Source organism: Choloepus didactylus, chromosome 22, assembly GCF_015220235.1.
Source record: "Choloepus didactylus isolate mChoDid1 chromosome 22, mChoDid1.pri, whole genome shotgun sequence".
Classification (NCBI taxonomy): Eukaryota; Metazoa; Chordata; class Mammalia; order Pilosa; family Megalonychidae; genus Choloepus; species Choloepus didactylus.
Genome location: NC_051328.1, coordinates 30,784,895 through 30,810,699, shown reverse-complemented (window position 1 = coordinate 30,810,699; position 25,805 = coordinate 30,784,895). Strand labels below are relative to the sequence as shown.

The window sequence follows — 25,805 nt, the reverse complement described above, 5'->3', positions numbered from 1 at the left end:
CAGAGATCTAATGGGTTATTGAAATGCTAAGAGACAAAGCAACCAGGGCCATTAAGGAAAGGTCCACAGGGCAGAGAGATCAGCTTTTCTTCGGGATTTGCATATGCGCCTCAGGGCCTGAGCTCTGCCCTTCCCCTTTGTATGTTCACCAGAACTCCAAAAATCCTCCGCTTTTATTTTGGAGTTTTTCGTGTTGTTTTTTTTTCTATGCCTGTCTCCTCTCTGCTGGGCTGGCTGCTCTCAGATTCTCTGGTGTCTGGTCTCAGTCTATCTATGGTTGGAGTTTGGATCAGTAGAATGAGTTTCCGATAAGGGCTGCCACTGCAGTTCTCCCTTCTCCTTCCCGGAGCTGACAGCCCCTCCTCCCACGGGACTGAGCCTGGCAGGGAGGGGCGCGGATCCCCTGGCTGCAAAAACTTACAGATTTCGCTGATCTCAGCAGTTCCACGTTTTCATGAGTGTTGTATGAAGTATGCCCAAAGTCAGATTGCTCTGTGGTGTCCAGTCCACGCAGTTCCTGGCTTTCTACCTACTTTCCTGGAGGAGTAACTAAAACATACAGCTCACCAGTCCACCATCTTGCCCCGCCTCCCACAACTAGCTTTTAAGGAAATCCTTCCAGGTCTCTGTACACACATTTCAATGCTATTCTTTTGCCCCCCTTTTTTTTCCTAAACATCTTGATTTTTTTGTTCGTTTGTTTTTTGTTTCATTGTTTTCCTTTCCCTTCCAACAGCCAGGAAATATTTCGGTCAAGAGAGTGTTTCTGTTTCCTTCCTTCATTCCTGAAGATCCACGTTTCCTTCTAGTAACATTTCCCTTCAGTCTGAAAACATCCTTCAGCATTTCTTTTAGAGCAGATCTACTTGTGACGGATGCTCTTAGTTTCCCTTCTTCCGAGAATGTCTTCATTTTGTCTTCGTTCCTGAAGGATATTTTCACTGTGTATAGAATTCTTGGGGGACAGTTCTTTTCTTTCAGCATCTTAAAGATGTTGTCTCACTGTCTTCTGGCATCCATGGTTTCTAATGTGAACTCACCAGTCGTTCGAATCATGGGTCTCTGTGTGCAACATGTCTTCTTCTCTAATGACTTTCTGGTTTTCAGCAGTTTCATTATGGTGTTTCTGAGCCCAGCCTTCTCCAAGTTTATCCTGTTTTGTGTTCACTGTGCTACTTGAGGCTGTAAATTTATTTCCTTTGCCAAATTTAGGGAGTTTCCAACCATTATCTCTTCAATATTTTTTCTGCCCCAATTTCTTTTCTCCTTCTGGAACTCCAATGGTATGTATGTTGTCCCATAAGTCCCTGAGGTTCTGTTTATTTTGTTTCAGTCTTTTATTACCACTAAGAAGTTAGTGTAACATTTGGACTAGGGCTTAAATATTAGTTCAGCTCTAAAGATTTCAGTATGCCTCTTTGGGTCTGCACAGTGCTGCAGAGGGGAGGTCTGAGACTTGTGCAGGCTCATGTACAGAATTAGAGGAACCCCTTTTCTAGCACTCTTGTCTCCAGGATGTCCCTCCGCCCCCATCCCCACACACCACCTTGCCTGCGGGGGCCTGTTCCCAGATCTGCCCAGGCCACTGCTCCACTGTGCAGCATTGCACCTGGGGCTGCCATTGAAGCAAACGAGTGAGAAAAATAGAAAGATAAATTAGAAACTCCACATCCTTATGGGTTGCTTCTCTGAGTTTTGACTCTGCTGCTGTAGTTTACATTTCAGAGACCTCCAGTCAGTTGTTGATTTTTGTATTTTGTCAAGAATGTTTAGCTGCAATTAGCAGGAGACACACGCTGTGGTCTTGTCATGCTGAAACAAGATCTCCTTCCCCATTCTTTTTAATGACTGCATAGTATTCCATACTGTGACTGTCCCTGAGTTTGTCTGTTTGTTTCTCTCTTATTGGTGGACATTTAGTATGAGGCTAGGTTTATGCTATTGTGGACATGCCACAACTCTGTTCATACAGACGTCTCTACAAATACATGTGGGTATATCTTTAAGAAGAGTTCTAGAAGAAGAACTGCTGGCTCAGGAGTATTTGTGCTTTAAATTTGAAAATGCCACGTTACTCTAAAAAATGGACTAACAATTTACACTCTGCAACAGTGTCAGGAAGGCCCTGGTCACCCATCCTCCCTGCACCTCCCTCCTACCATCACCTGTACACAGTTAAATGGATCATTTTCATTTTTACCTACCTGAAGGGTGAAAAACGTTGTTTTGATATTGTTTTAATTTGCATTTCTTTAATTCCTGGGGTGGTTGTGCATCTTGGCATGTTTATCAGTCACTTGCATTTCTTTTTCATTGTTCAAGGTCACTGCCCATTTTTCTGTCTTCTTACTGCCTTTCTCTTGGTTATACTTTATCTTTGTTGTGAGTAGTTTCTCCTAGTCTGTCGTTTGTTTTGTTTGTTTGTTTGTTGGGGGCGGTTGACAAATATATTGGTATTTTAGTAAAGACATTCATCTTAGTTGTTTTTCTCTTCCATCTTTACCTTAGGTAAATATTTCATTTGGGTCAAGAAAAGAATATATAGAAGGATAGTGTTATTTGAACATAAACAATAAAATGGATGAAAATGGAAAGTCTGTCTATACTAAAGTAAGTTAAATCCACATATCTTGATAAAATTAAATCACATAAGAACTAATCATTCTATATACATTTCCGTTATTTTACTTGGGGCCTATTCTGAACTTAAATGCAAGTGAACAAAGTGTCAGGAATACACAACAGTCAGGCTGCTTCTCTGGAGTCATTAATTACCTATTAAAAGAGATCAGTGAGCAGTTACCACCCACAAAATAGTCTGAAGCTGCCTCCAACTGTAACATTGTAGGAATTTTTAAGGAAATCATTACACTGAATGTTTCTTTTATTTGTGACTATGCTTTTAAAGAGGCATTTAACTGTCACATTTTTTTTTCATTTTTATTGAGATTGTTCAGATACCATACAATTATCCAAAGATCCAAAGTGTACAATCACTTGCCCCTGGGTACCCTCATACCGCTGTGCATCCATCACCACACTTAATTTTTGTTCAATTTTTAGAAACTTTTCATTACTCCAGACAAGAAATAAAGTGAAAGATGAAAAAAGAAAAAAAGAAAAGGAAACTCTAAACCTCCCCTATCCCTAACCAACCCCCCTCAATTGTTGACTCCTAGTATTGATATAGTACGTTTGTTACTGTTTATGAAAAAATGTTGAAATACTACTAACTGTAGTATATAGTTTGTAATAGGTATATAGTTCTTCCCTATATGCCCCTCTATTATTAACTTCTAATTGTATTGTCATACATTCGTTCTGGTTCATGAAGTGATTTCTAGTATTTGTACAGTTGATCATGGACATTGCCCACCATAGGATTCAGTTTTATACATTTCCATCTTTTGACCTCCAACTTTCCTTCTGGTGACATATATGACTCTGAGCTTCCCCTTTCCACCTCATTCACACACCACTCGGCACTGTTAGTTATTCTCACATCTTGCTACCAACACCCCTGTTCATTTCCAAACATTTAAGTTCATCCTAATTGAACATTCTGCTCATACTAAGCAAGAGCATCTACATTTCTTCCACAAGGCAGGAGGGAGAGTCAAAGAAGGTAGAGAGGCAAAAGAAAGGGGAAACAAAAAAAAATGACAGCTAGGAAGCAGCAAAAGGAAAAATAACCTTAAATCAAAGTAGAATAAAGAATCAGACAATACCACCAATGTCAAGTGTCTAACATGCCTCCCCTATCCCCCCCTCTTATCTGCATTCACCTTGGTATATCACCTTTGTTACATTAAAGGAAGCATAATACAGTGATTCTATTAGTTACAGTCTCTAGTTTATGCTGATTGCATCCCTCCCCCAATGCCTCCCCATTTTTAACACCTTGCAAGGTTGACATTTGCTTGTTCTCCCTTGTAAAAGAACATTATTTGTACATTTTATCACAATTGTTGAATACTCTAGATTTCACCAAGTTACACAGTCCCAGTCGTTATCTTTCCTCCTTTCTTGTGGTGTCTCACATGCTCCCCGTCTTTCTCTCCCAACCGTATTCATAGTTACCTTTGTTCAGTGTACTTACATTGTTGTGCTACCATCTCCCAAAATTGTGTTCCAAACCACACACTCCTGTGTTCTATCACCCTGTAGTGCTCACTTTAGTATTTCCTGTAGGGCAGGTGTCTTGTTCACAAAGTCTCTCATTGTCTGTTTGTCAGAAAATATTTTGAGCTCCCCCTCATATTTGAAGGACAGCTTTGCTGGATACAGGATTCTTGGTTGGCGGTTTTTCTCTTTCAGTATCTTAAATATATCACACCACTTCCTTCTTGCCTCCATGGTTTCTGCTGAGAGATCCGCACATAGTCTTATGAAGCTTCCTTTGTATGTAATGGATCGCTTTTCTCTTGCTGCTTTCAGGATTCTTTGTCTTTGACATTTGATAATCTGATTATTAAGTGTCTTGGCGTAGGCCTATTCATATCTCTTCTGTTTGGAGTATGCTGTGCTTCTTGGATCTGTAATTTTATGTCTTTCATAAGAGATGGGAAATTTTCATTGATTATTTCCTCTATTATTGCTTCTGCCCCCTTTCCCTTCTCTTCTCCTTCTGGGACACCAGTGATACATACATTATTGTACTTTGTTTCATCCTTGAGTTCCCAGAGACGTTGCTCATATTTTTTCATTCTTTTCTCCATCTGCTCCTTTGCGTGTAGGCTTTCAGGTGTTTTGTTCTCCAGTTCCTGAGTGTTTTCTTCTGCCTCTTGAGATCTGCTGTTGTATGTTTCCATTGTGTCTTTCATCTCTTGTGTTGTGCCTTTCATTTCCATAGATTCTACTAGTAGGTTTTTTGAACTTTTGATTTCTGCCGTATACATGTCCAGTGCTTCCTTTACAGCCTCTATCTCTTTTGCAATATCTTCTCTAAACTTTTTCAATTGATTTAGCATTAGTTGTTTAAATTCCTGTATCAGTTGAAGTGTACGTTTGTTCCTTTGACTGGGCCATAACTTTGTTTTTCTTAGTGTAGGTTGTAATTTTCTGTTGTCTAGGCATGGTTTCCTTGGTTATCCAAATCAGGTTTTCCCAGACCAGAACAGGCTCAGGTCCCAGAGGGAAGAAATATTCAGCATCTGGTTTCCCTGCGGGTGTGTCTTAGAAAATTGCTCCACCCTTTGATGCCTCAGGTCACTGTGCTTTTCTGCCCAGCAGGTGACACCTGTTAGCCTATAATTCTTGACTGGTGTGAGGCAGTATGGCCATGTTCCCCCAGGCTCTGGGGTCTGGTTCTAAATGGAAAGGGCCCCACCCCTTTCCTCCTAGAGAAGACAGCCCCCCAGGTGGAGGTCATTAGCATTTCAATGGTCTCGCTCTCTGCTTGTGCTGTCTCCGCCCTTCCCCGAGTCACAGCTCTGGAAACTTAAAATGACTGGGGCTTTCTCCACTGAGCCAAAAAAGAAACAGATAGTCCCCTTCAGACCCAGTCAAGGCGACCCTCTGGCTCTCTCAGGTCAGTCGTTACCCAAAGCCTCTGTCTGTTTTTGGGGGATTCGTACCTGTAGTGAGCAGTTCACACTCACTACTTAAAACCCCAGTTGGAGCTCAGCTGAGCTATATTCGCTTGCTGGGAGAGAGCTTCTCTCTGGCACCACGCGGCTCTGCAGCTCGGGCTATGGGGGAGGGGGCCTCACGACCTGGTTCCGCAGGTTTTACTTACAGATTTTATGCTGTGTTCTCAGGCATTCCTCCCAATTCAGGTTGGTGTATGATGAATGGATGGTCTCGTTTGTCCCCCCGCTGTTATTCTGGATTATTTACTAGTTGTTTCTGGTTTTTTGTAGTTGTTCCAGGGGGACTACTTAGCTTCCACTCCTCTCTATGCCGCCATCTTGCCCGAGTCTACAGGATGTCTAACTGTCACATTTTAAAAGTTCATATGCAATACAAAAATACCAAAAAGAGAACCAAACCCTACAACACACAGAAGTAACAAAGTATATGTGGTCAGAGATTCCATGTTTGAAGATGCATTTTCTTTCCCTCTATTTCACTAAAATGTGCTTTTGTGAGGTCCCTGGTCAATACATATAAACTTTAAATAAGCCATATTATTCTATTAATAAGAAAGTTCAATTCAAATTGGATTTCACAAGTTTATGATGACTTGAAACAAAATAAATGCCCATAAGGGAAAAAAGTTGTATTTTATATTTATCTAAATTTTCTCTCAGTCAATAGTCCAGTAACATTATTCTTCCAATACAGTACTGCCTCTCTTTAAGGCTGTTCCCGGGAGCCAGACAGTTTAGGTAATGAGGGAGTTACATTAAGAGAGCAACTGCTTGCATTTTAAACCAGATTAAACAGACAAAAATTTTTGCTTCCCTCTTAATGTGCTAACAATTGTGTCTAAAAAAAAATGCAATTCAAAAAAAAGTTACCATTTCTGATTTCTTTATTATCTGTAACCTTTGGAAACTAATCACATGAAAGTACAAAATTAACAAACAAATTTATGTATATAAAACATAAATTACCTCTAATTTCAAACTCTCATTTATTAGTATACCATTCAATATTTTTTTTAAAAAAAGACAGCTCCAAAGATAGTCTTATATCAGTCTTTTAAACAGAACACTGTTCCTTTACACCCACCCCCCACCCCATTCTCAAAACACATCATTTCATTGTCTTGGTCATGGACATTTCCAAGATGAGATTTTATACTTTGCTCCCATGACTTCTGGGTATCAGAAAACCCATGCTTTCTGTTGAAGGAGTTTGGTCCTGCTGATGTTGGTGTCTTGCTTCCAATATTCTTCATTCTCATCTTGCTTCCGGAGGCATTTCCTTTGGCTCACTAGCTTCACCCTCATTAAAAGCTACTGCTACTGAAAGAGATTTTTTTTTTCTTTTTTTTTCTTTCTCAATTTTATTGAGATATTTTCACATACCACACAAAGTGTACACATCCAAAGTACACAATCGCTGGCTCACAGTATCATTGTAGTTGTGTATAAATCCCCATGATCAATTTTAGAACATTTTCATTATTCCAGAATAGAAATACAAATAAAGAATAAAACCTAAGTTCTCCTATACTCCTTATCCCTCACCTATTGTTGACCCATGGTATTGGTGTAGTAAATTTGTACTGTTGATGAAAGAATATTAAAATATTACTATTAACTATAGTCCATCATTTGTAATAGCTATGTTTTTTCCCATATACCCCTCTATTATTTTTTTTTAATTTGTAGTAGTTCATGCAAGAACTTATTTATACCTGTAGTGTTAATCAATGGCATACATGACTTTAAACAACACTTTCAATCAAATCCAACTACAATATAGCACTATTACTTATAATTCCAATAATGAACTACCATCACCTCTATCCATTCCCAAACATTTAACTTCAACCATTACCAATTCTGTATGTGTTAGGTAACCAATCCCCTTTCTCTAGCTTCCGTCTATCTCTAGGTACCTTATATTCTACATTTTAAGACTCTGAGTTTACATGTTCTAGTTAGTTCATATTAGAGAAATCATACAGTATCTGTCCTTTTGTGTCTGGCTTACTTCACTCAGCATTGTGTCCTCAGGTTTTATCAATGTTGTTGCATGCTTCAGGAACTCATTCCTTCTTACTGCTGCATAATATTCCATCGTATGTATGTACCACATTTTGTTTATCCACTCATCTGTTGATGGATGCTTGGATTGTTTCCATCTTTCGGCAGTTGTGAATAATGCTTCTATGAACATCAGTGTGCAAATGTCTGTTCATGTCCCTGCTTTCAGTTCTTCTGGGTATATACCGAGAAGTGGAGTTGCTGGGTCATAGGGCAACTCAATATTTAGTTTTCTGAGGAACTGCCAAACTGTCTTCCACCATGGCTGTACCATTTTACATTCCCTCCAGCAGGGGATAAGTGTTCCTATTTCTTCATATCCTCTCCAACATTTGTATTTCCCATTTGTGTAATAGTGGCCATTCTTACAAGTGTGAGATGATATCTCATTGTGGTATTGATTTGCATTTCCCTAAAAGCTAATGAAGAAAAACATCTTTTCATGTGCTTTTTACCCATTTGTATTTCCTCTTTGGAAAAACGTCTGTTCATATCTTTTCCCCATTTTATAATTGGGTTGTTTGTCCTTTTATTGTTGAGCTGTAGGATTTCTATATATCTACTGGATATCAAACCCTCATCAGATATATGGTTACCAGATATTCTCTCCCACTGAGTTGGCTGCCTCTTCACCTTTTTGACAAAGTCCTTTGAAGCACAGAAGGGTTCAATCTGGAGGAGCTCCCATTTATCTATATTTTCTTTTGTTGCTTGTGCTGTAGGTGTAAGGTTTAAGAAGCTACCTATCACTAGGTCTTGAATATGTTTCTCTATATTTTCTTCTAGGAGTTTCATGGTACTGGCTCTTCTATTTAGGTCTGAAAGAGTTCCTGGAGCAAGAGTTGGAATGGTTTCTTTAGGCTTACTTCATCCAAATTTGATGGATATGACTGATGCTTTCTTTCTCTCCTATGGCAAATCCAAACTTGGAGATCTTTGTGGAGGTCTCCAAGCTTCTTCTTCAGCTGATTGCTTCTCAGTGCTGTGACTGGAAATTTCTCCTTCATTACTTTTCTCCCTTTTTAGAAAACTGAAATGTTGGCATGCATCTGGCTTCACACTCTGCAGCAACACCCTGACAGCCATCTACATCTACTTCAAGGAACATCACCTTGTTATACATTTGAGGTTTCCTGACAATCTTCCTTGCTCTCAATCTGCTTCACCATTTTGGTTGCTGGGGGTATAATGAGCAAGACTCTTGAAAAAGTCAAAGAGGACCAAAGAGCAAGACTGGGGCTGGGACTGTCATTTGGCATTTTTTAATGGTGTGTGCATCTTAAGATTTTTTAAAAAATAAAGAGCTCTATTGAAATATAATTGAATAATATTACTGCACCTATTTAAAGGGTAAAATTTGATGTTTTGACATATATATGCACCTGTGAAACCAATAGTACAATCAAATTCCAAAAAGTTTCATCCTAATTATTATGTTGTTAAATGTGGATCCTTCCTTTATGGCATCTAGATTTTGTGTCTGGCTCAAATGGCTTTCTCTTCCTCAAGATTATAAAAACAGTATTCCAATACTTTAGTAGGCTAGTGTTGTACACTTGAATCTTAAGTCACATGACTAATTTTCCTCACCAGTGTGAGGTAGGGTTAGGTATCTTTCTGAGTGGTCAGTTGTCCCAACACCATTTATTCAATGACCCTGTTCACCACACACTCAGTCTCAGGTGGGCAGGGGCCTGTTCGACACCCACGAGCCTATTCCTGCCCCAGGAACACACAGTGGACCAGCTGGGTCTTCTCTTGAGGTCCAAGGTCATGACCCCTGTGCGAAAGGCAAAGGGGTTAACCCCCATCCTCCCTTCACAAGTTAATTGGTTTCGATTTTTTTTTTTTTTTTTTTTTTTTTTTTTCCGCTTAACAACAGGAATTTATTGGCTCCTGGTTTCAGAGGCTAGAATGGTTGCTTTCTCCTGGGGTTGGTGTCTTCTGGCTGGCTGGCAATCTTTGAGGTTCCTTGGCTTTTCCATCACAGGGCAGTGGACATAGCAAAGTCTTCCCCTTTCTCTTCCAGGTTCCATTGACTTCCAGCTTCTGGCTGCTCCCTGTTGCTTCTGTCTCCATCTGAGTTTCATTCTGCTTACAAAGGGCTTCAGTAGTCTGGATAGAAGCCAACCTGATTCTGTTGGATTGGTTTCGATTTATGCATCGCTTTTCCCCCAACAGATTCTTTTACGATACAAATATCCCCTCATGGAGTAATTGGGGATTACTCCATGGAGTATGAATTTAAGCACCACTTAAATCCATGGAATGACAGATTCTTTTGCAATACAAACAACAATTGTGTGGATTTAAACACCACTTTTCTCCCAAGAGATTCTTTTATGATACAAATATCCCCTAATGGAGAAATTGGCACTTAATCTTATTGAGGCTTCCTTGTATGTGACACATCATTTCTTTCTTGTGACTTTCAGTTTCCCCCAAGGGAGAAAGGACTCAGTTGGTGGGAAGGACTTGCAGCCCTGGGAGAATGTCACATCCAGGCTGTGTGGCCACTCAGATTCGCCGTGGTTGCTGAGTACCTGCCATTTCAGCAGCACTCCTGGCACCCTCCTGGCTTTTGCTCTAATTTTTGAGGAAAATAATCTGAAGAGAGTCATTCACAGAATGCCCAATTACTCCATGAGGGGAAATATGTATTGTATCAATAAAAATTGATACAGTTTCTATCAAGGAGCCTCATTAGATTGTATCAATTTCTCATCAAAAACCATGGAAGACATATTTAAAGTGCTGACAGCCAAAAAATTGCCAACGAAGAAGTCTATATTCTGCAAAATTGTCTTTCAAATATGGGGGTGGGATTAAGACAATCCCAGATAAACAAAAGCTGAGAATGTTAATCTCCACTAGACTGGCCTTTCAAGAAATGGAGTTCTGCATGTTGAAAGGAAAGGACACTAGACAATTGACTGAAGCCACATGAAGAAATAAAGCTGTCTGGTAAAGATACTGACACAGATAAACATAAATACCAGTATTGTATTTTTGATTTGTAATTCTACTTTTTACTTCCTGCAGGTTCTAAAGGAAAATGCACAAAATGTAATGATAAAGCAGTGGTTTTGGACTCATATGTATAAACATGTAATTTATGATAAGAACTACATAAAAGGGGGGCGACAGAGGGTATGGGAACATAGTTTATCTGTCCTATTAAGTTGGTATCAAAGCAAATGAGGTTTTTATAGATTCAGGATGCTAAATTTAAGCCCCATGGAACCACAAAGAAAACAGCAGAGAATATGCAATCTCATCGAGACAGAAAATAGAGTACAGGCTACCAAGGGTGGCTGCAGGGGAATGGGGAGTTAATGCATAATGAGTGTAGGGCTTCTGTTTGGGGTGAAGAGAAAGTTCTAGTAATTGATGGTGCTGAGGGTACTGCAACGTTTTGAATGTGATTAACCCCACTGAAAGGTGGCAGGGGCTGGGATGGGAAGATTTAAGTTGTATACATGTTTTCTACAATTACAAAAAAAAAAAAGAAAAAGAGATTATGACAATTAAATGCCATACATAATACTGGGATGGGATCTAAGAATGGAGACAAAAAGGCTCAAGAGGACATTATTGAGACATAAGAAAAAAATGGAATATAGAATGTAAGCTTTATATCAGTGTTGAATTTCTTGACCTTGATAACTGCACTGAAGGTGATTACATAAGTAAATATCCTTGTTTGTAGGAAATGTAGAGTATTACATGTTCAAGGAGTATGATGTATGTAACTTGCTCTCAAATATTCAGAAGATAGATGAATAGATAGATAATAGATGATATAGATAGATAGAATGATAAGAGAATAAAGACATGATGACATTTTATAGTTGTTATTGTTTAAAATGATATTTCAGAAACTCCAACTAACCTAAACAGAAACTTTGATAATATGCTGCTGGTCATTTAAAACAAATTTTTTTTGAAGGATAAGTTACAAACCATAAAATTCTCATTCTAAATGTACAATTCAATGATATGCAGTAAATTTACAGAGTTGGGCAGCCATCACCAGGATCCAGTTTTAGAACATTTCCATTACCTCCAAGAGGTGCCACAGGCTAGTCCCACTCACTCTTCAATCCCACCCAGCCTCAGGCAACCATTCATCTCCTTCTGTCTCTGAAGATCTGCCTTTCTGGACATTGCAGGTCAATGGGATCATATAATACGTAGTCCTCTGTCTGGCTTCCTTCACTGAGCTTTTTTTTTCCCAATTAAAAAAAGGTGGGACATAATTACATACTATAAAATTCATCATTTTAAAGTGTCTTCTTTATTTTTGGTTATGAAATTTTACAAGAATGTGTCAAGTAGTGTTTTCTCCCCTCTTTCATTCTCTTAGGAACCTAATGGGCAGGAGTTTCTCTTCAGCTCTGTATCATCTGTATTTTAAAAATTTCTCTCTAATTTGGAACTGTAATCCATCCTATACTCTGAAAGTTGCTCTATAAATACTGGTTAAACTGTACTTTGAAATTTATCCCTTTTCTGGATATTTCACAATAGAAAAATGTTTAAAAAATTATTTCTAGCTTTTTCCCTCTGGTCATTTTCCCTGGAACTCCCATTAGAATTCCTGGTTCAGTCTTCCATATCTCTTCTTTTCCCTCTTTTTTGCTGTTTTATATTTACCTCTACAGTTGGTTTCCTCAATTTTATTTTCTAATTCATCTATTATATTGTAAAATTTGGAAGTCATATTTTTAATTTCTAAGAGCTCTTTCTTGTTCTCTGTTCCTTTTTCATGGTATCATGGTTTGGTTTTATGAATACAATATCTTGAGACTCTCTGAGGATAGTAATTAAGAAAAATAATTTATCTTCTGTTTCCTCAATTTTCTATTTCTTCCAGAGTCATCTGGGACACTTGGTCTGTTCTACATATGGCTGGGACAGGGAGTGGACAAGGCGATGGGAGCTGGCAGAGCTGCTCCATAGCAGCCCTCAGGGAACCTCTCTGGGTTCAGTCTCCTTTCTCAGTCCAGTTCACCAAGGCTCTCTAGGGGTCCTTCTCCTTTGTGGCTTCCTTCTGGGCTATGGCTGCCTTCCCCAAAACGCAGCATCAAGGTTAACCATGTGGATGCTGGAAACCATACCTAGGTTGAAAGCCTACCTTTGCCATTTAATAATTTTATGACCTTAGCCAAATTATTTTCTCTCCTAAAGCTCAGTTTCACCTGTGAAATGGAAAGAAAATAATAACTTCACTGAGTTGGTTGAATTAATGAGCTAATACATATCTAACATTTGAATAGATAATAATAAAATTTCCAATAAATATTTATTCATCAAAAGCCTCTTCATTTTCTGGAACTTTGCTGCAACTACCTATCTTTAATAATTTCCCTTCCAGCACTCCACTGTTAGTAGTTTATTCCTGTTCACAATTTTTTGCTTTCTCTTTTTTTTTTTTTGCATTTTTAAAATTATGGTAACATATACATGTAGTCTAAAATTTGCCATTTTAACCATTTTTAAACTGTACAATTCAGTGACATTAATTATTTTTACAGTGTTGTGCTACCATCATCATTTTCCATCACTAAAACTTTTCATCAGCCAAATCAGATACTCTGTATCCATAAAGCAATAAGTACCCCTTCCCCCTTCCCCCTGCCCTTGATAACCTCTAATCTACTTTCTGTCTCCATGAATTTGCTTATCCTAGATATTTCATATAAGTGGAATCACATTAAATTTGTCCTTTTGTGCTTGGCTTATTTCACTTAGCATAAGTGTTCTTCAAGAGTCATCTATGTTGATGCATGTAGCAACACTTCATTTCTTTTTTATGGCTGAACAGTATTCCGTTGTATGGATCTACCACATTTTGTTTATGCATTCATCGGTTAATGGACACTTGGTTTGCTTCTACCTTTTGGCTATTTTGAATAACACTCCTATGAACATTGGTGTACAAGTATGTTTGAGTCCCTAGAGTGGAATTGCCAGGTCATATGGTAATTCTGTGTTGTACATTCCCACCTACAATTGGAATTTTCCCAACACTTGTTTCTTTGCTTTCATTTTCACAGGGTCTGTGAAGGAAGGTAATTAAAAAAGGTGTATGATCCAGTTTTGCCAATGGAATTAGAGCCTCCTTTAAAATTTTTATTTTATTTAGAACTAGACTGCACTGTATAGAAACTAACATAGTCCCCCACTCATCACTGTCCCACGCTGGCCCTTAAATGGAATCTTTCTGCTATCAGCATTAAAAAGAGAACTTTCCTGCTTCTTTTCATCCAGGTTTCAGAAATATTGGGGTCCAGTCCTAGCTGGAGCAACCGTTATAAATGTTAGAATCTAGCTTTGCCAGGTAGGTTTTAACTCTACATTTCGAGTCCAGAAGGACGTATGCAGTTCCCTTACCCTCTTACAGGTGGCGCTGCAGACAAGCGCAGAGCAGGGTGCCCCCTACCGGAGCAGGCCGGGGTTCCAGCAGAAGGTCTGTAGTCCGTGGGGGGCAGGGTCGCTAAACCGTACGCAACGTCGGGGGCGGTAACAACTCTCGCCCCGCCCCGCCGCCTGCGGCGCCTTGTGATTGGCGGAAGGAATCATCACTTGGCAGCGCGGTTGGGCTGTGAGGAAGCAGAGGGTCTCGGCCAAAGGTGACGCTGAGGCGGCGGAGGTGCGGGGAGCAGAGTGGACCGTGAGTGAGACCGAGTCCCTGCAACAGTTCGGGTGCTCTCCTCTCACCTCCTCGCAGTGAATGGCGGCGGGATGGAGCCCGAGGGGAGCGGCGGCAGCGGGGGCTCGGCCGGGCTCCTGCAGCAGATCCTCAGCCTGAAGCTTGTTCCGCGTGTGGGCAACGGGACCCTGTGCCCCAACTCCACTTCTCTCTGCTCCTTCCCAGGTACCGGCCCCGCCCCGCGCCTGCGCACTGCGCGCCCACCGTCGGGCTGGGGGTGCGCGGCGCCCCTCGCTCCTGGTTTTGGGCTTGATCCCCTCCATCCCGCTGACCAGTCCAGTCGAGTGTGGACTCTTTTTTTCCTGGAAGGAGATTCCCGCTCCCTCGGCCGAGAGCAAGAGGGTCTACTCCACCCGGCGTCACCCTTGCGCTGGGGGCGACGTCGGAGGGAGCGGCTCCAGATGGACCCGGTGAATACGAGGAGGCCGGAGGTGGACCCTGTAAATGAGGGGAGCTCGGCCACCGCCCGAGCTGTTCCTGCGCTTTGGAGTTTCCGAACGTCCCAGATTCACACATGAACCCGGGGTGGGGGTGGGGTGGCGCTAGTCCCCGCATGTTTGGGGCGCATGGGACGCCCGGCCTCTTGAAGGAGGGAGCTCCTTTTGGGGGTCCCCGTGACAGCCTCTCGGCTTTCGCAGCGCTGACGCTGAGTCGTTTGGAGCAGGCCTAGGGGAAGTCAGAGCTTGCACTGCCTTCGTTGCTAATGTGCTGCCCAGGAGGTTGTCTCCTGATCGCCTGCACCTCCATCCACATCCACCCACAACACCGATTCCCTTTCTAGGAATTACTTTCTGAGACTTGTTGCCGTGTCCCCCACTCATACATCCAAGATCTTTGTTACAGCTTTTATTTATCCCTTCTTACCTCCATTACAGAGCCTGCTGGGCCTGATGTAAGTTTTACAAAATCCTAATACAAGGTAGAAAATTCTCAGTGTTCAGAAAATTAACAGGAGGAGAAATTACTTCACCTGGGAAGATTATTGTAGGCTGGGGGCGGGAGGCTCAGTTATGTGTGTTGGACCTTGAAAGGCAAGAAGGCTGAGAACAAGTGACGATTGAAGGGTGAGGTTGGGACTTTGCAGGGAAGTCGACTGGTAGATTGACTTAAACAGTGCAAGAACATGGCTCTGAGACAATGAAGAGGGAAGGAGGATTGGATTACTTGTCTTAAACAAGGCACCTGTGATTTCTCATCCACTGGGCAGTGACTGCCAGGCGCCGTGGGGCCACACCCGGCACTGCTGCATGCTAAGTTTTCCTGGACAAGTGTGTGAAATGGCTGATGTTGGAAGAACTATGTTGGGGCAGATGCAGAGGTTAGTTGATAAATACCTAAAATGAAAATCTGGCAGCTCGAGTTGTTTCAAAAGGTGCTAGGATCACAATTTGACAATCTTGACAAAAGTATATGGCATTCTGGAGATCCTGTTATAAAAATGGAATGTTAATGCAGTCTGTAGGCACTACTGGACCAGATTAGTATGTTTCCTTATTTCTAGCCCCCCTCCCCCCAAGTTTTTATTTTGAAAAATTTCAAACCTAATGAAAGTTTAAAAGAATAGTATATACTCATATATACTTAGATTTGTTATTAATGTTTTGATACTTTTGCTTTCTCTCTCTCTCCGAATATATATTATGTGTAAATACACAGACATCCACATTTTTACTTTTTGCGGAACCACTGAAGGTAAATTGCAGATTTCATGGCACACTTCTGGCAGTCCAGAAACAAGGACATTTTCTATCATAATCACAATATCATATCACATCCAAGAAATTTGACATTGACAGAATGTTATCTAATTACAGACCTTATTTAGATTTCCCCAATTGTCTGGATAATTTCTTTTATACCTTAAAAAAAAAAAAAATACCAGGATCTAATCAAGGACTACATGTTGCATTTAGTTGTCACGTTTCCTTACTCTCACTGCCTTTGTTTCAATTTCTTGAGACTGACATTTTTGAAGAGTCCAGTCTAATTGTTTTGTATAATGTCCCACAATCCAGGTTTGCCTGATTGTTTCTTCATGATTAGATTCAGATTAAACTTTCTAGTCCGAATACTCCATAGGTGATGTTGTCTGCTTCCAGTGCATCACATCAGGAAACATTTAATGTCAGTTTGTTCCTGTTTGATAAGGCTCAGTTTGATCACTTGCTGAAGAGGGTATCTATGAAATCTCTCCCTCTAAGATTATCTTAATCATTTTGTAATCAGTAAGTAATCCAGAGGGTGATACTTTGTAGCTGTTCAATTTGTCTAGCTTTTAGCTGTCTTCTTTTATTTCTTTAAGACAAGATTGAGATAAATGGATTTGGGAAGATAGTTTTAACATTACCTTACAGTAGAGGATCTGTAGTAGTAGAAATTGTTTTACTTCCAGAAATGCTTCTGAAAATACTACATTGCAATATGTATTTGAGTTTAGGAGTGCTTCTATGCATATATAATTTGGAGGTGTTAATCACCAGAGATCATGCATTTGAAGTGCAGACTAGAATGGGGATATAAGCATGGATGAGGCATGGCCCTTGACCTTAGGCTAATCAGAATGTGATGGGTAAATGCCTGACCTCCCTGCCATGTCTCATCATTGGCTGGAATGACAGGTCTAATACATAGCTGAGTTTGATCCTCCTTGCGGCACCAACGCCTCCTTAGAAGTGAATTCCATTCATTGTCCTGATTCTGGCATAGTTTCTATTTTGGCCCTCCAGAAAAGGTTACTTGCACTTTGTGCCAACTCAGTATAGAAAAATCATTGCTCTGAAGTGTTCTGTGGTTTATCACTACCAGGAAGCTTTGAATTGATTTTTTAAAGAATCTGCATCTGCAGGTTAGCCATTTTAATTTCTGCCTAACCCTCCTTATTCCAAGTTGTTCAGATTTCTTTCGTTGTTCTTCTCCCTTGTAAGGAAAATAGAGGGAAGGCCAGATCAGGACAGAGAAGATCTTCCCAGGCCAGGACCAGGAGACCTCTGGGGTGAGGCAGGCCCGAGGGGTCCACTCAGAAGGGCTGAGAGGGCGTTCAGGTAGCAGTGTCAGGACAGGGGCAGCAGCCTACAGGTGGTAGTCCCAATGAACAGGTCGTCATTGTTGGGGAGGAGGGAGGGACTGGATGGGCCAACTGAAAGGTGGGTGGAGTTTGGCAAGAGAGGAGTCTCACAGAGGACAGTATGAAGAGATGCAGGCCAGTGGGTGACTAGCATCGGGGCAGTCTAGTATCAACTTGCAGTACCAGCTAGGACTCAAGACCCCAGGAGGACTGATGTGGTTTAGTTAGAACCCCAGCCTCAGAGAACTGGCCATGTTCATACGGTTGTTTGACCTGGAGTATGAGTGCAGAGTGGGGCCAGCTGGAAGGCTGGCCTAGTGCTGAGCCTCATCCTGCCTGCTTGGCTTAGGCTCCTTCCATTCCTGCTGATTGGGGCCAGGTTGGTCTTGCAGTCTTGCCTGGGAATTAGGTGACCCAGCTGTTAGAGGGCCAGGGAGCTGGCCATTACAAATCCCTTTTGTTAATGCAGAACTCATCTAAAGGAGTCTCTCTAGATGGCTCTTCTCTTTAATTGAAATGTCTGTCTGAAAAGTATTTTCTTGAAGTTATAAGCTCCTTGATGGCAGGGATCTTTGTCTTTTTTTTTTAAACAGATGTGCCTGGCATGTGGAACCCATTCAATAAATATTTGATTGATGAATGAATGAATGAATGAACTCTTAGTGCTTGTACTAGTTTCTTATTGCTGGTAACAAATTAGTACAAACTTAGTGGGTTAAAACAACACAGATTTACTATCTTAGAGTTCTGGAGATCAGAAGTCCAAAGTGGGCCTTAATGGGCTATGACCAAGGAATGGGTGAGGCTAAGTTCCTTTGGAGCTCTAGGAAAGGATCTGTTTCCTTGCCTTTTCCAGCTTCTAGAGCCACTTGTTTTCCTTGGTTCTTTGTCGCTTCCTCCTTCTTCAAATCCAGCAGCATAGCATCTTCCAATCTCCCTCTCTGGCTTCGACCCTCCAGCCTGCCTCTTTTAAGGCCCCTTGTGATTACATCGGGATAACTCAGGTTACTCTCCTACCTCAAAATCCTTAACTAACCACACCTGCAAAGTCCTTTTTGTCACATCAGGTAACATAGTCACAGATTAGTGTGTGGACATCTTGGGGGCAGGGGAAAGCATTATTCTGCCTACCATAGCGCTTAATCTGATTTCTCCCCTATACTCTTTTATTAAAGATTAATGTCCAGTTTATACTTCCACATAGGGAAGTGGTGTGCCAAAGTCAACAAAGCTGAAGATAATTTGCTTGATTTGAAGCAGTAAACAAGAAAATACTGTAGGCCAAGATTTTTGACAGTGTGTTGAGCCAGGAAAATGAAAAGTACTATAGGACTATTGATAAATAGCTGTTAAGTAGATGACAAATTCAATGCTGTAGATTAAAAGGAAATCACTTAGTTTTTTAAAAAATGTTTTCCAGATTGGGGTTTTCCTTCACTATGAGAGGCCTTTAATAATTCCATCAATCTGAAGAGTTTTTACAAACTACTCAACTAATGAAGACTTTTGTTTCTCTAGTTGAAGTGACTTAAGTGATGCTGTATAAAATATGTAGGCACTGAAGTAGCTAGTGGATGTAGCTGAGGTGTTTCAGTTTGCTAAAGCTGCTGGAATGCCATATACCAGAAATGGTTCACTTTTTCAATGGGGTTTTATTAGTTTACAAATTTACGGTTCTGAGGCCCTGAAAATGTCCAAATTAAGGCATTAAGAGGAAGATACTTTCTCTGAGGAAAGGCTGCTGGCACCCGGGGTTCCCCTGTCACATGGGAAGGCACATGGGGACGTCTGCTGGCCCTTCTCTCCTGCTTCTGGTTTCAGTGGCTCTCTCCAAAATGTCCTCATAAAGGACCTCAGTAAAGGGATTCAGACCACCCTGAATGGGCTGGGTCACATCTCAATTGAACCAAAAGTTTCTACCCACAATGAATCTGCCCCCACAGGGATAGATTAAAAGAACATGGCCTTTTGTGGGGTATGTAACAGCTCCAAACCAGCACATGAGGGTTGTAGGAGGCTGCAGTGTGCCTCCCTTTCTCAGAAACTCAGGGGGTTGCTGGCCTGCTATTCCAAATCCTGTTTGCAAATAGGCCCCAAACTTTTAGGAAAATTGAGAGGTGAGTTGGTAGCCTAGTAGGCATTGTTGGGTGGGTGCTGGGCTCCAGGGGAATAGGGAATGGGCTACTGTTGAGGTAGCACACCTGAGTGTCCAGACCCCATTTTTATAGAAGTTATGAACTTAGGGTGTCTCAGATGCAGGCCTTGCCTCCCAGTGTCACTGCTCCAATGGCTTTGTGGCAGCCAGTGGGGAGCCAAAGTCCAGCAGTGCCTTGGCTCACTGTGGAAAGGGGGACTTTCAGCAGAAGCCCTGTGACAGCAGGTCCCGGGGCGCCTCAAGTCAATGGTGGCAGACGGCCGCCAGGATGGCAGCTTCCTGGAGGTGGGCTTGCATCCCATTTGTCACATTGGAGCAGTTGGCATCACTAGTGTCTCTGAAGACTGGGTGTTACAGTGGTCACAATTCCAGAGTGATTTGGGTATTAGCTCCTGAGGACTGCAGGGTGGAAAATGGTGTCTCTGCTTGGGAAGGAAGATGCACAGTGCTTTCTGTATTTGAGGAAAAGCTGGTGGTGAGTGGTATATAAAGGGCCCTGGGGCTGGGGGAGTCTCAGAGCTTGGGTGGGTACACATTTATTGGGGAGGTGCTATGCCAACAAGAGAGGGCAAGTCTCCTGGACAGTGCAGAGTAAAACTCGCTCCTTGGCCAGCTGGAAAGGAGACTACAGTAGTTTCCAAAGATGTGAGGGCTCTGACTCAAATGGGACTGAGGATCCTGTCTTCAATTTCTGCTGGGCAGTATTGACTGGAAGTAAAGGTGGTGATTTTTTTCTTTAGTAGGGAAAGGGCAGTAGATGGTTAGTGTGTGCATGTGTGTTTGTGTACACATATATATGTTAGTTTTTATGTGTATACATGTGGATTTAATTTTTTAAGCTTGGGACATTATCATTTAATCACTTTTTATTCCATATTATATTATTTAAACCTGCTTTCACAAAATTTGCCAAATACCAACAAACAAAATAGATCAGCTTCAACAGTATTATAAAATTATTCAGAAGATACATCTTGTTCAGCAGAAAAAGAAACCTTGCAAGTGGTTTGAAATCTTTTGTAGCTTCTGATAGTTCTTTACTAGATCAAAAGTATCAAACATTTGTTATTTTTTAAAGCATTACACCCTAGATAGGGGTACCCCTAGATCCTTTTATTAAGACCCATTCATCCAAAACAATACTCAGCCGCATTAATTTAGTTGTATTCAGAATATGGTGTTAAATGGAGCTTTATTTGACCCAAAACAAGCCAAGAATTTGAGTGATCATCGTTGACAATGGCAGTTTGGCCCCCACTGCTAATCTCTGCCAGCTCCTCAAAACCCTCTAACCAGAATAAGAAGCCCATGGAAACTGAATAAAAACATTTGTATAAAACTGTTCTTTTAATTGAGCTGGGGGTAAAAACCACACACACAGCAGTATGCTCACAAGGCAGATGAAGCTTCTGGAAAGAAACCCTGGTCCTGCCCCTTCCTGCTCTCCACTCTCCCAGGCAGACTGGCTTTCCTGACAAGTCTCTTTAATGGTTCATCCTGATCTGAATCAGTCCTCCTGAAACAGTTGTTTTTAAATCAAAAGCTTTGTTTTTAACAAAGTATAAAATGAATTTTCATAACACACTTCCCCCACCCCCCACAATCCAACCCACCCCCCAGAAATAACTTTTTGTAGCATAATGTGAATCAAGAGGCAGCCTAGAGGCCGGGGGCCTGGCTTCTGGGGTTGGCTCTCCGCGCTGACAGTGGGAACGTGTGCAGTTTCCTGACCTCCCTCGGCTTTCATTCCTGATCAGTGAGCCAGGGAGACTGATAATATGTATCTCATAGCGTTGTTTTCAGGTATAAATGAGTTAATATTTGTAAAGCACTTAGAACAGCACCTGTGCATATAGCAAATATTTATTAGATAAATAAGCATGTCCAGACTTTTCTGAGTACAAAGAAGCATTTATACATACACATTTGTTTTTTGGGGTGTATATTTTGTTTTTACAAAACTAGGATCTTATTCTATATATTATTCTGTAACTTGTGATTTTCAATTCACAATGTGGCTCGGGCATCTTACCCCTTCCATGTATATAGTTCTAGCTCATGTTTGCATGTGAGCGTGTAGTGTTCCATTATGTGGATGCACCAAAACATGTTTCCCAAGTCCTGTGTTCATAGACATGCAGTTGATTTCCAGTTTTCACTATCACAGAAAATGTTGCCAGAAATCTCGTTACCTCTGTCCTTGCCTACATGTGTGTTGCTGTAGGGTTTGTTACTGGAAGTAAAATCGCTGCTGCCAAGGATAAGCACATTGACTGTTTTTGACACGCAATTCCAAATTACCCTCCAGAAGGTTTTCTAATGTGTATTCCTATTGGCAGTGTAGGCTGAGTCCTGTGAAATATGTCCTGACATCCCTTTAATGCTCAGAAACTTTAAAGTGATGATGGTGATGGTAGCACAATATTGTGAATGTAATTAACACCACTGAATTACATCTTTTTTTTTTTAATTGAGATTGTTCGCATACTATACAATTATCCAAAGTACAATCAGTTGCCCCTGGTACCCTCATACAGCTGTGCATCCATTACCACAATTAATTTTTGTTCAATTTTTAGAACATTTTCATTATACCAGACAAGAAATAAAGACAAAGAAGAGAAAAAAAAAAAAAAAGAAAAGAAAAAAAAAGGAAACTCAAATCTTCCCATACCCCTAACCACCTCCCCTCCATTGTTGACTCGTAGTATTGGTATAGTACATTTGTTACTGTTTATGAAAGAACATTGAAATACTACTAACTGTAGTATATCGTTTGCAATATTTTTTTCCTATATGCCCCTCTATTATTAACTTCTAGTTGTATTCTCATACATTTGTTCTGGTTCATGGAAGAGATTTCTACTATTTGTATAGTTAATCACGGACATTGCCCACCATAGGATTCAGTTTTTTTTTTTTTTTTTTTTTTTTCTCTTTTTTATTTTTTTTATTATTTTTTTTAATCATCATTTTATTGAGATATATTCACATACCACGCTGTCATACAAAACAAATTGTACTTTCGATTGTTTACAGTACCATTACATAGTTGTACATTCATCACCTAAATCAATCCCTGACACCTTCATTAGCACACACACAAAAATAACAAGAATAATAATTAGAGTGAAAAAGAGCAATTGAAGTAAAAAAGAACACTAGGTACCTTTGTCTGTTTGTTTGCTTCCCCTACTTTTCTACACATCCATCCATAAACTAGACAAAGTGGAGTTTGGTCCTTATGGCATTCCCAATCCCACTGTCACCCCTCATAAGCTACATTTTTATACAACTGTCTTCGAGATTCATGGGTTCTGGGTTGTAGTTTAATAGTTTCAGGTATCCACCACCAGCTACCCCAATTCTTTAGAACCTAAAAAAGGTTGTCTAAAGTGTGCGTAAGAGTGCCCACCAGAGTGATCTCTCGGCTCGTTTTGGAATCTCTCTGCCACTGAAGCTTATTTCATTTCCTTTCACATCCCCCTTTTGGTCAAGAAGATGTTCTCCATCCCACGATGCCGGGTCTACATTCCTCCCCGGGAGTCATATTCCACGTTGCCAGGGAGATTCACTTCCCTGGGTGTCTGATCCCACGTAGTGGGGAGGGCAGTGATTTCACCTTTCAAGTTGGCTTAGCCAGAGAGAGAGGGCCACATCTGAACAACAAAGAGGCATTCAGGAGGAGACTCTTAGGCACAAATACAGGTAGGCCTAGCCTCTCCTTTGCAGCAGCCGTCTTCCCAAGGGTAAAACTTATGGTAGAGGGCTCAACCCATCAAACCACCAGTCCCCTATGTCTGTGGTCATGTTAGCAACCATGGAGGTGGGGTAGGCAAATACCCCTGCATTCTCCACAGGCTCCTCAAGGGGGCACTACATCTTTTTTTTTTTTTTTTCCCTTGTTTGTCTTTTTTCTTTTTTTTTTTTTTTTTTTAACTTTCCCTTCTTTTTTCAAATCAACTGTATGAAAAAAAAGTTAAAAAGAAAACAAACATACAATAAAAAAACATTTCAAAGAGACCATAGCAAGGGAGTAAGAAAAAGACAACTAACCTAAGATAACTGCTTAACTTCCAACATGTTCCTACTTTACCCCAAGAAAGTTACATAATATAGCAACATTTCAGTGAACTTGTTCCTACTACATCCATCAGAAATTAACAGACCATAGTCATTTCTGGGCATCCCCAGAACGTTAAATAGCTTATCTGTTCTTCTTGGATTATTGTTCCCCCTTCCTTAATTGCTCTCTACTGCTAGTTCCCCTACATTCTACATTATAAACCATTTGTTTTACATTTTTCAAAGTTCACATTAGTGGTAGCATATAATATTTCTCTTTTTGTGCCTGGCTTATTTCGCTCAGCATTATGTCTTCAAGGTTCATCCATGTTGTCATATGTTTCACCAGATCGTTCCTTCTTACTGCCGCGTAGTATTCCATCGTGTGTATATACCACATTTTATTTGTCCACTCATCTGTTGATGGACATTTGGGTTGTTTCCATCTCTTGGCAATTGTGAATAATGCTGCTATGAACATTGGCGTGCAGATATCTGTTCGTGTCACTGCTTTCCGATCTTCCGGGTATATCCCGAGAAGTGCAATCGCTGGATCGAATGGTAGCTCTATATCTAGTTTTCTAAGGAACTGCCAGACTGACTTCCAGAGTGGCTGAACCATTATACAGTCCCACCAACAATGAATAAGAGTTCCAATTTCTCCACATCCCCTCCAGCATTTGTAGTTTCCTGTTTGTTTAATGGCAGCCATTCTAACTGGTGTTAGATGGTATCTCATTGTGGTCTTAATTTGCATCTCTGTAATAGCTAGTGAAGCTGAACATTTTTTCATGTGTTTCTTGGCCATTTGTATTTCCTCTTCAGAGAACTGTCTTTTCATATCTTTTGCCCATTTTATAATTGGGCTGTCTGTACTATTGTCATTGAGTTGTAGGATTTCTTTGTATATGCAAGATATCAGTCTTTTGTCAGATACATGGTTTCCAAAAATTTTTTCCCATTGAGTTGGCTGCCTCTTTACCTTTTTGAGAAATTCCTTTGAGGTGCAGAAACTTCTAAGCTTGAGGAGTTCCCATTTATCTATTTTCTCTTTTGTTGCTTGTGCTTTGGGTGTAAAGTCTAGGAAGTGGCCTCCTAATACAAGGTCTTGAAGATGTTTTCCTACATTATCTTCTAGGAGTTTTATGGTACTTTCTTTTATATTGAGATCTTTGGTCCATTTTGAGTTAATTTTTGTGTAGGGGGTGAGGTAGGGGTCCTCTTTCATTCTTTTGGATATGGATATCCAACTCTCCCAGCCCCATTTGTTGAAAAGACCATTATGGCTCAGTTCGGTGGCTTTGGGGGCCTTATCAAAGATCAGTCGGCCATAGATCTGAGGGTCTATCTCTGAATTCTCAATTCGATTCCATTGATCTATATGTCTATCTTTGTGCCAGTACCATGCTGTTTTGGCAACTGTGGCTTTATAATAAGCTTCAAAGTCAGGGAGTGTAAGTCCTCCCACTTCGTTTTTCTTTTTTAGAGTGTCTTTAGCAATTCGAGGCATCTTCCCTTTCCAAATAAATTTGATAACTAGCTTTTCCAAGTCTGCAAAGTAGGTTGTTGGAATTTTGATTGGGATTGCATTGAATCTGTAGATGAGTTTGGGTAGAATTGACATCTTAATGACATTTAGCCTTCCTATCCATGAACATGGAATATTTTTCCATCTTTTAAGGTCCCCTTCTATTTCTTTTAGTAGAGTTATGTAGTTTTCTTTGTATAGGTCTTTTACATCTTTGGTTAAGTTTATTCCTAGGTACTTGATTTTTTTAGTTGCTATTGAAAATGGTATCTTTTTCTTGAGTGTCTCTTCAGTTTGTTCATTTCTAGCATATAGAAACATTACTGACTTATGTGCATTAATCTTGTATCCCGCTACTTTGCTAAATTTGTTTATTAGCTCTAGTAGGTGTATCGTTGATTTCTCAGGGTTTTCTAGATATAAGATCATATCATCTGCAAACAATGACAGTTTTACTTCTTCTTTTCCAATTTGGATGCCTTTTATTTCTTTGTCTTGCCGGATTGCCCTGGCTAGCACTTCCAGCACAATGTTGAATAACAGTGGTGACAGCGGGCATCCTTGTCTTGTTCCTGATCTTAGAGGGAAGGCTTTCAGTCTCTCACCATTGAGTACTATGC

The 25,805-nt window shown here is 40.7% G+C and overlaps 2 protein-coding genes across 3 annotated transcripts in view; both read left to right on the top strand.

Annotated features, from left to right (window-relative positions):
• LOC119518751 (carbohydrate sulfotransferase 6) overlaps positions 1–10,184 on the top strand; it is a 38,775-nt gene extending 28,591 nt beyond the window's left edge. The window contains exon 4 of the mRNA XM_037816093.1: positions 10,094–10,184. The gene's annotated coding sequence lies outside the window, so the exon portion shown is untranslated. The remainder of the gene's footprint in view (positions 1–10,093) is intronic.
• Positions 10,185–14,235: 4,051 nt separating this feature from the next.
• The window catches only part of TMEM170A (transmembrane protein 170A), a 28,892-nt gene continuing 17,322 nt past the window's right edge, over positions 14,236–25,805 (top strand). For both annotated transcript variants that reach the window (XM_037816422.1, XM_037816421.1), the window contains exon 1: positions 14,236–14,538. In XM_037816422.1, coding sequence (XP_037672350.1) covers positions 14,406–14,538 — 133 coding nt within the window. In that variant the 5' untranslated portion in view covers positions 14,236–14,405. The remainder of the gene's footprint in view (positions 14,539–25,805) is intronic.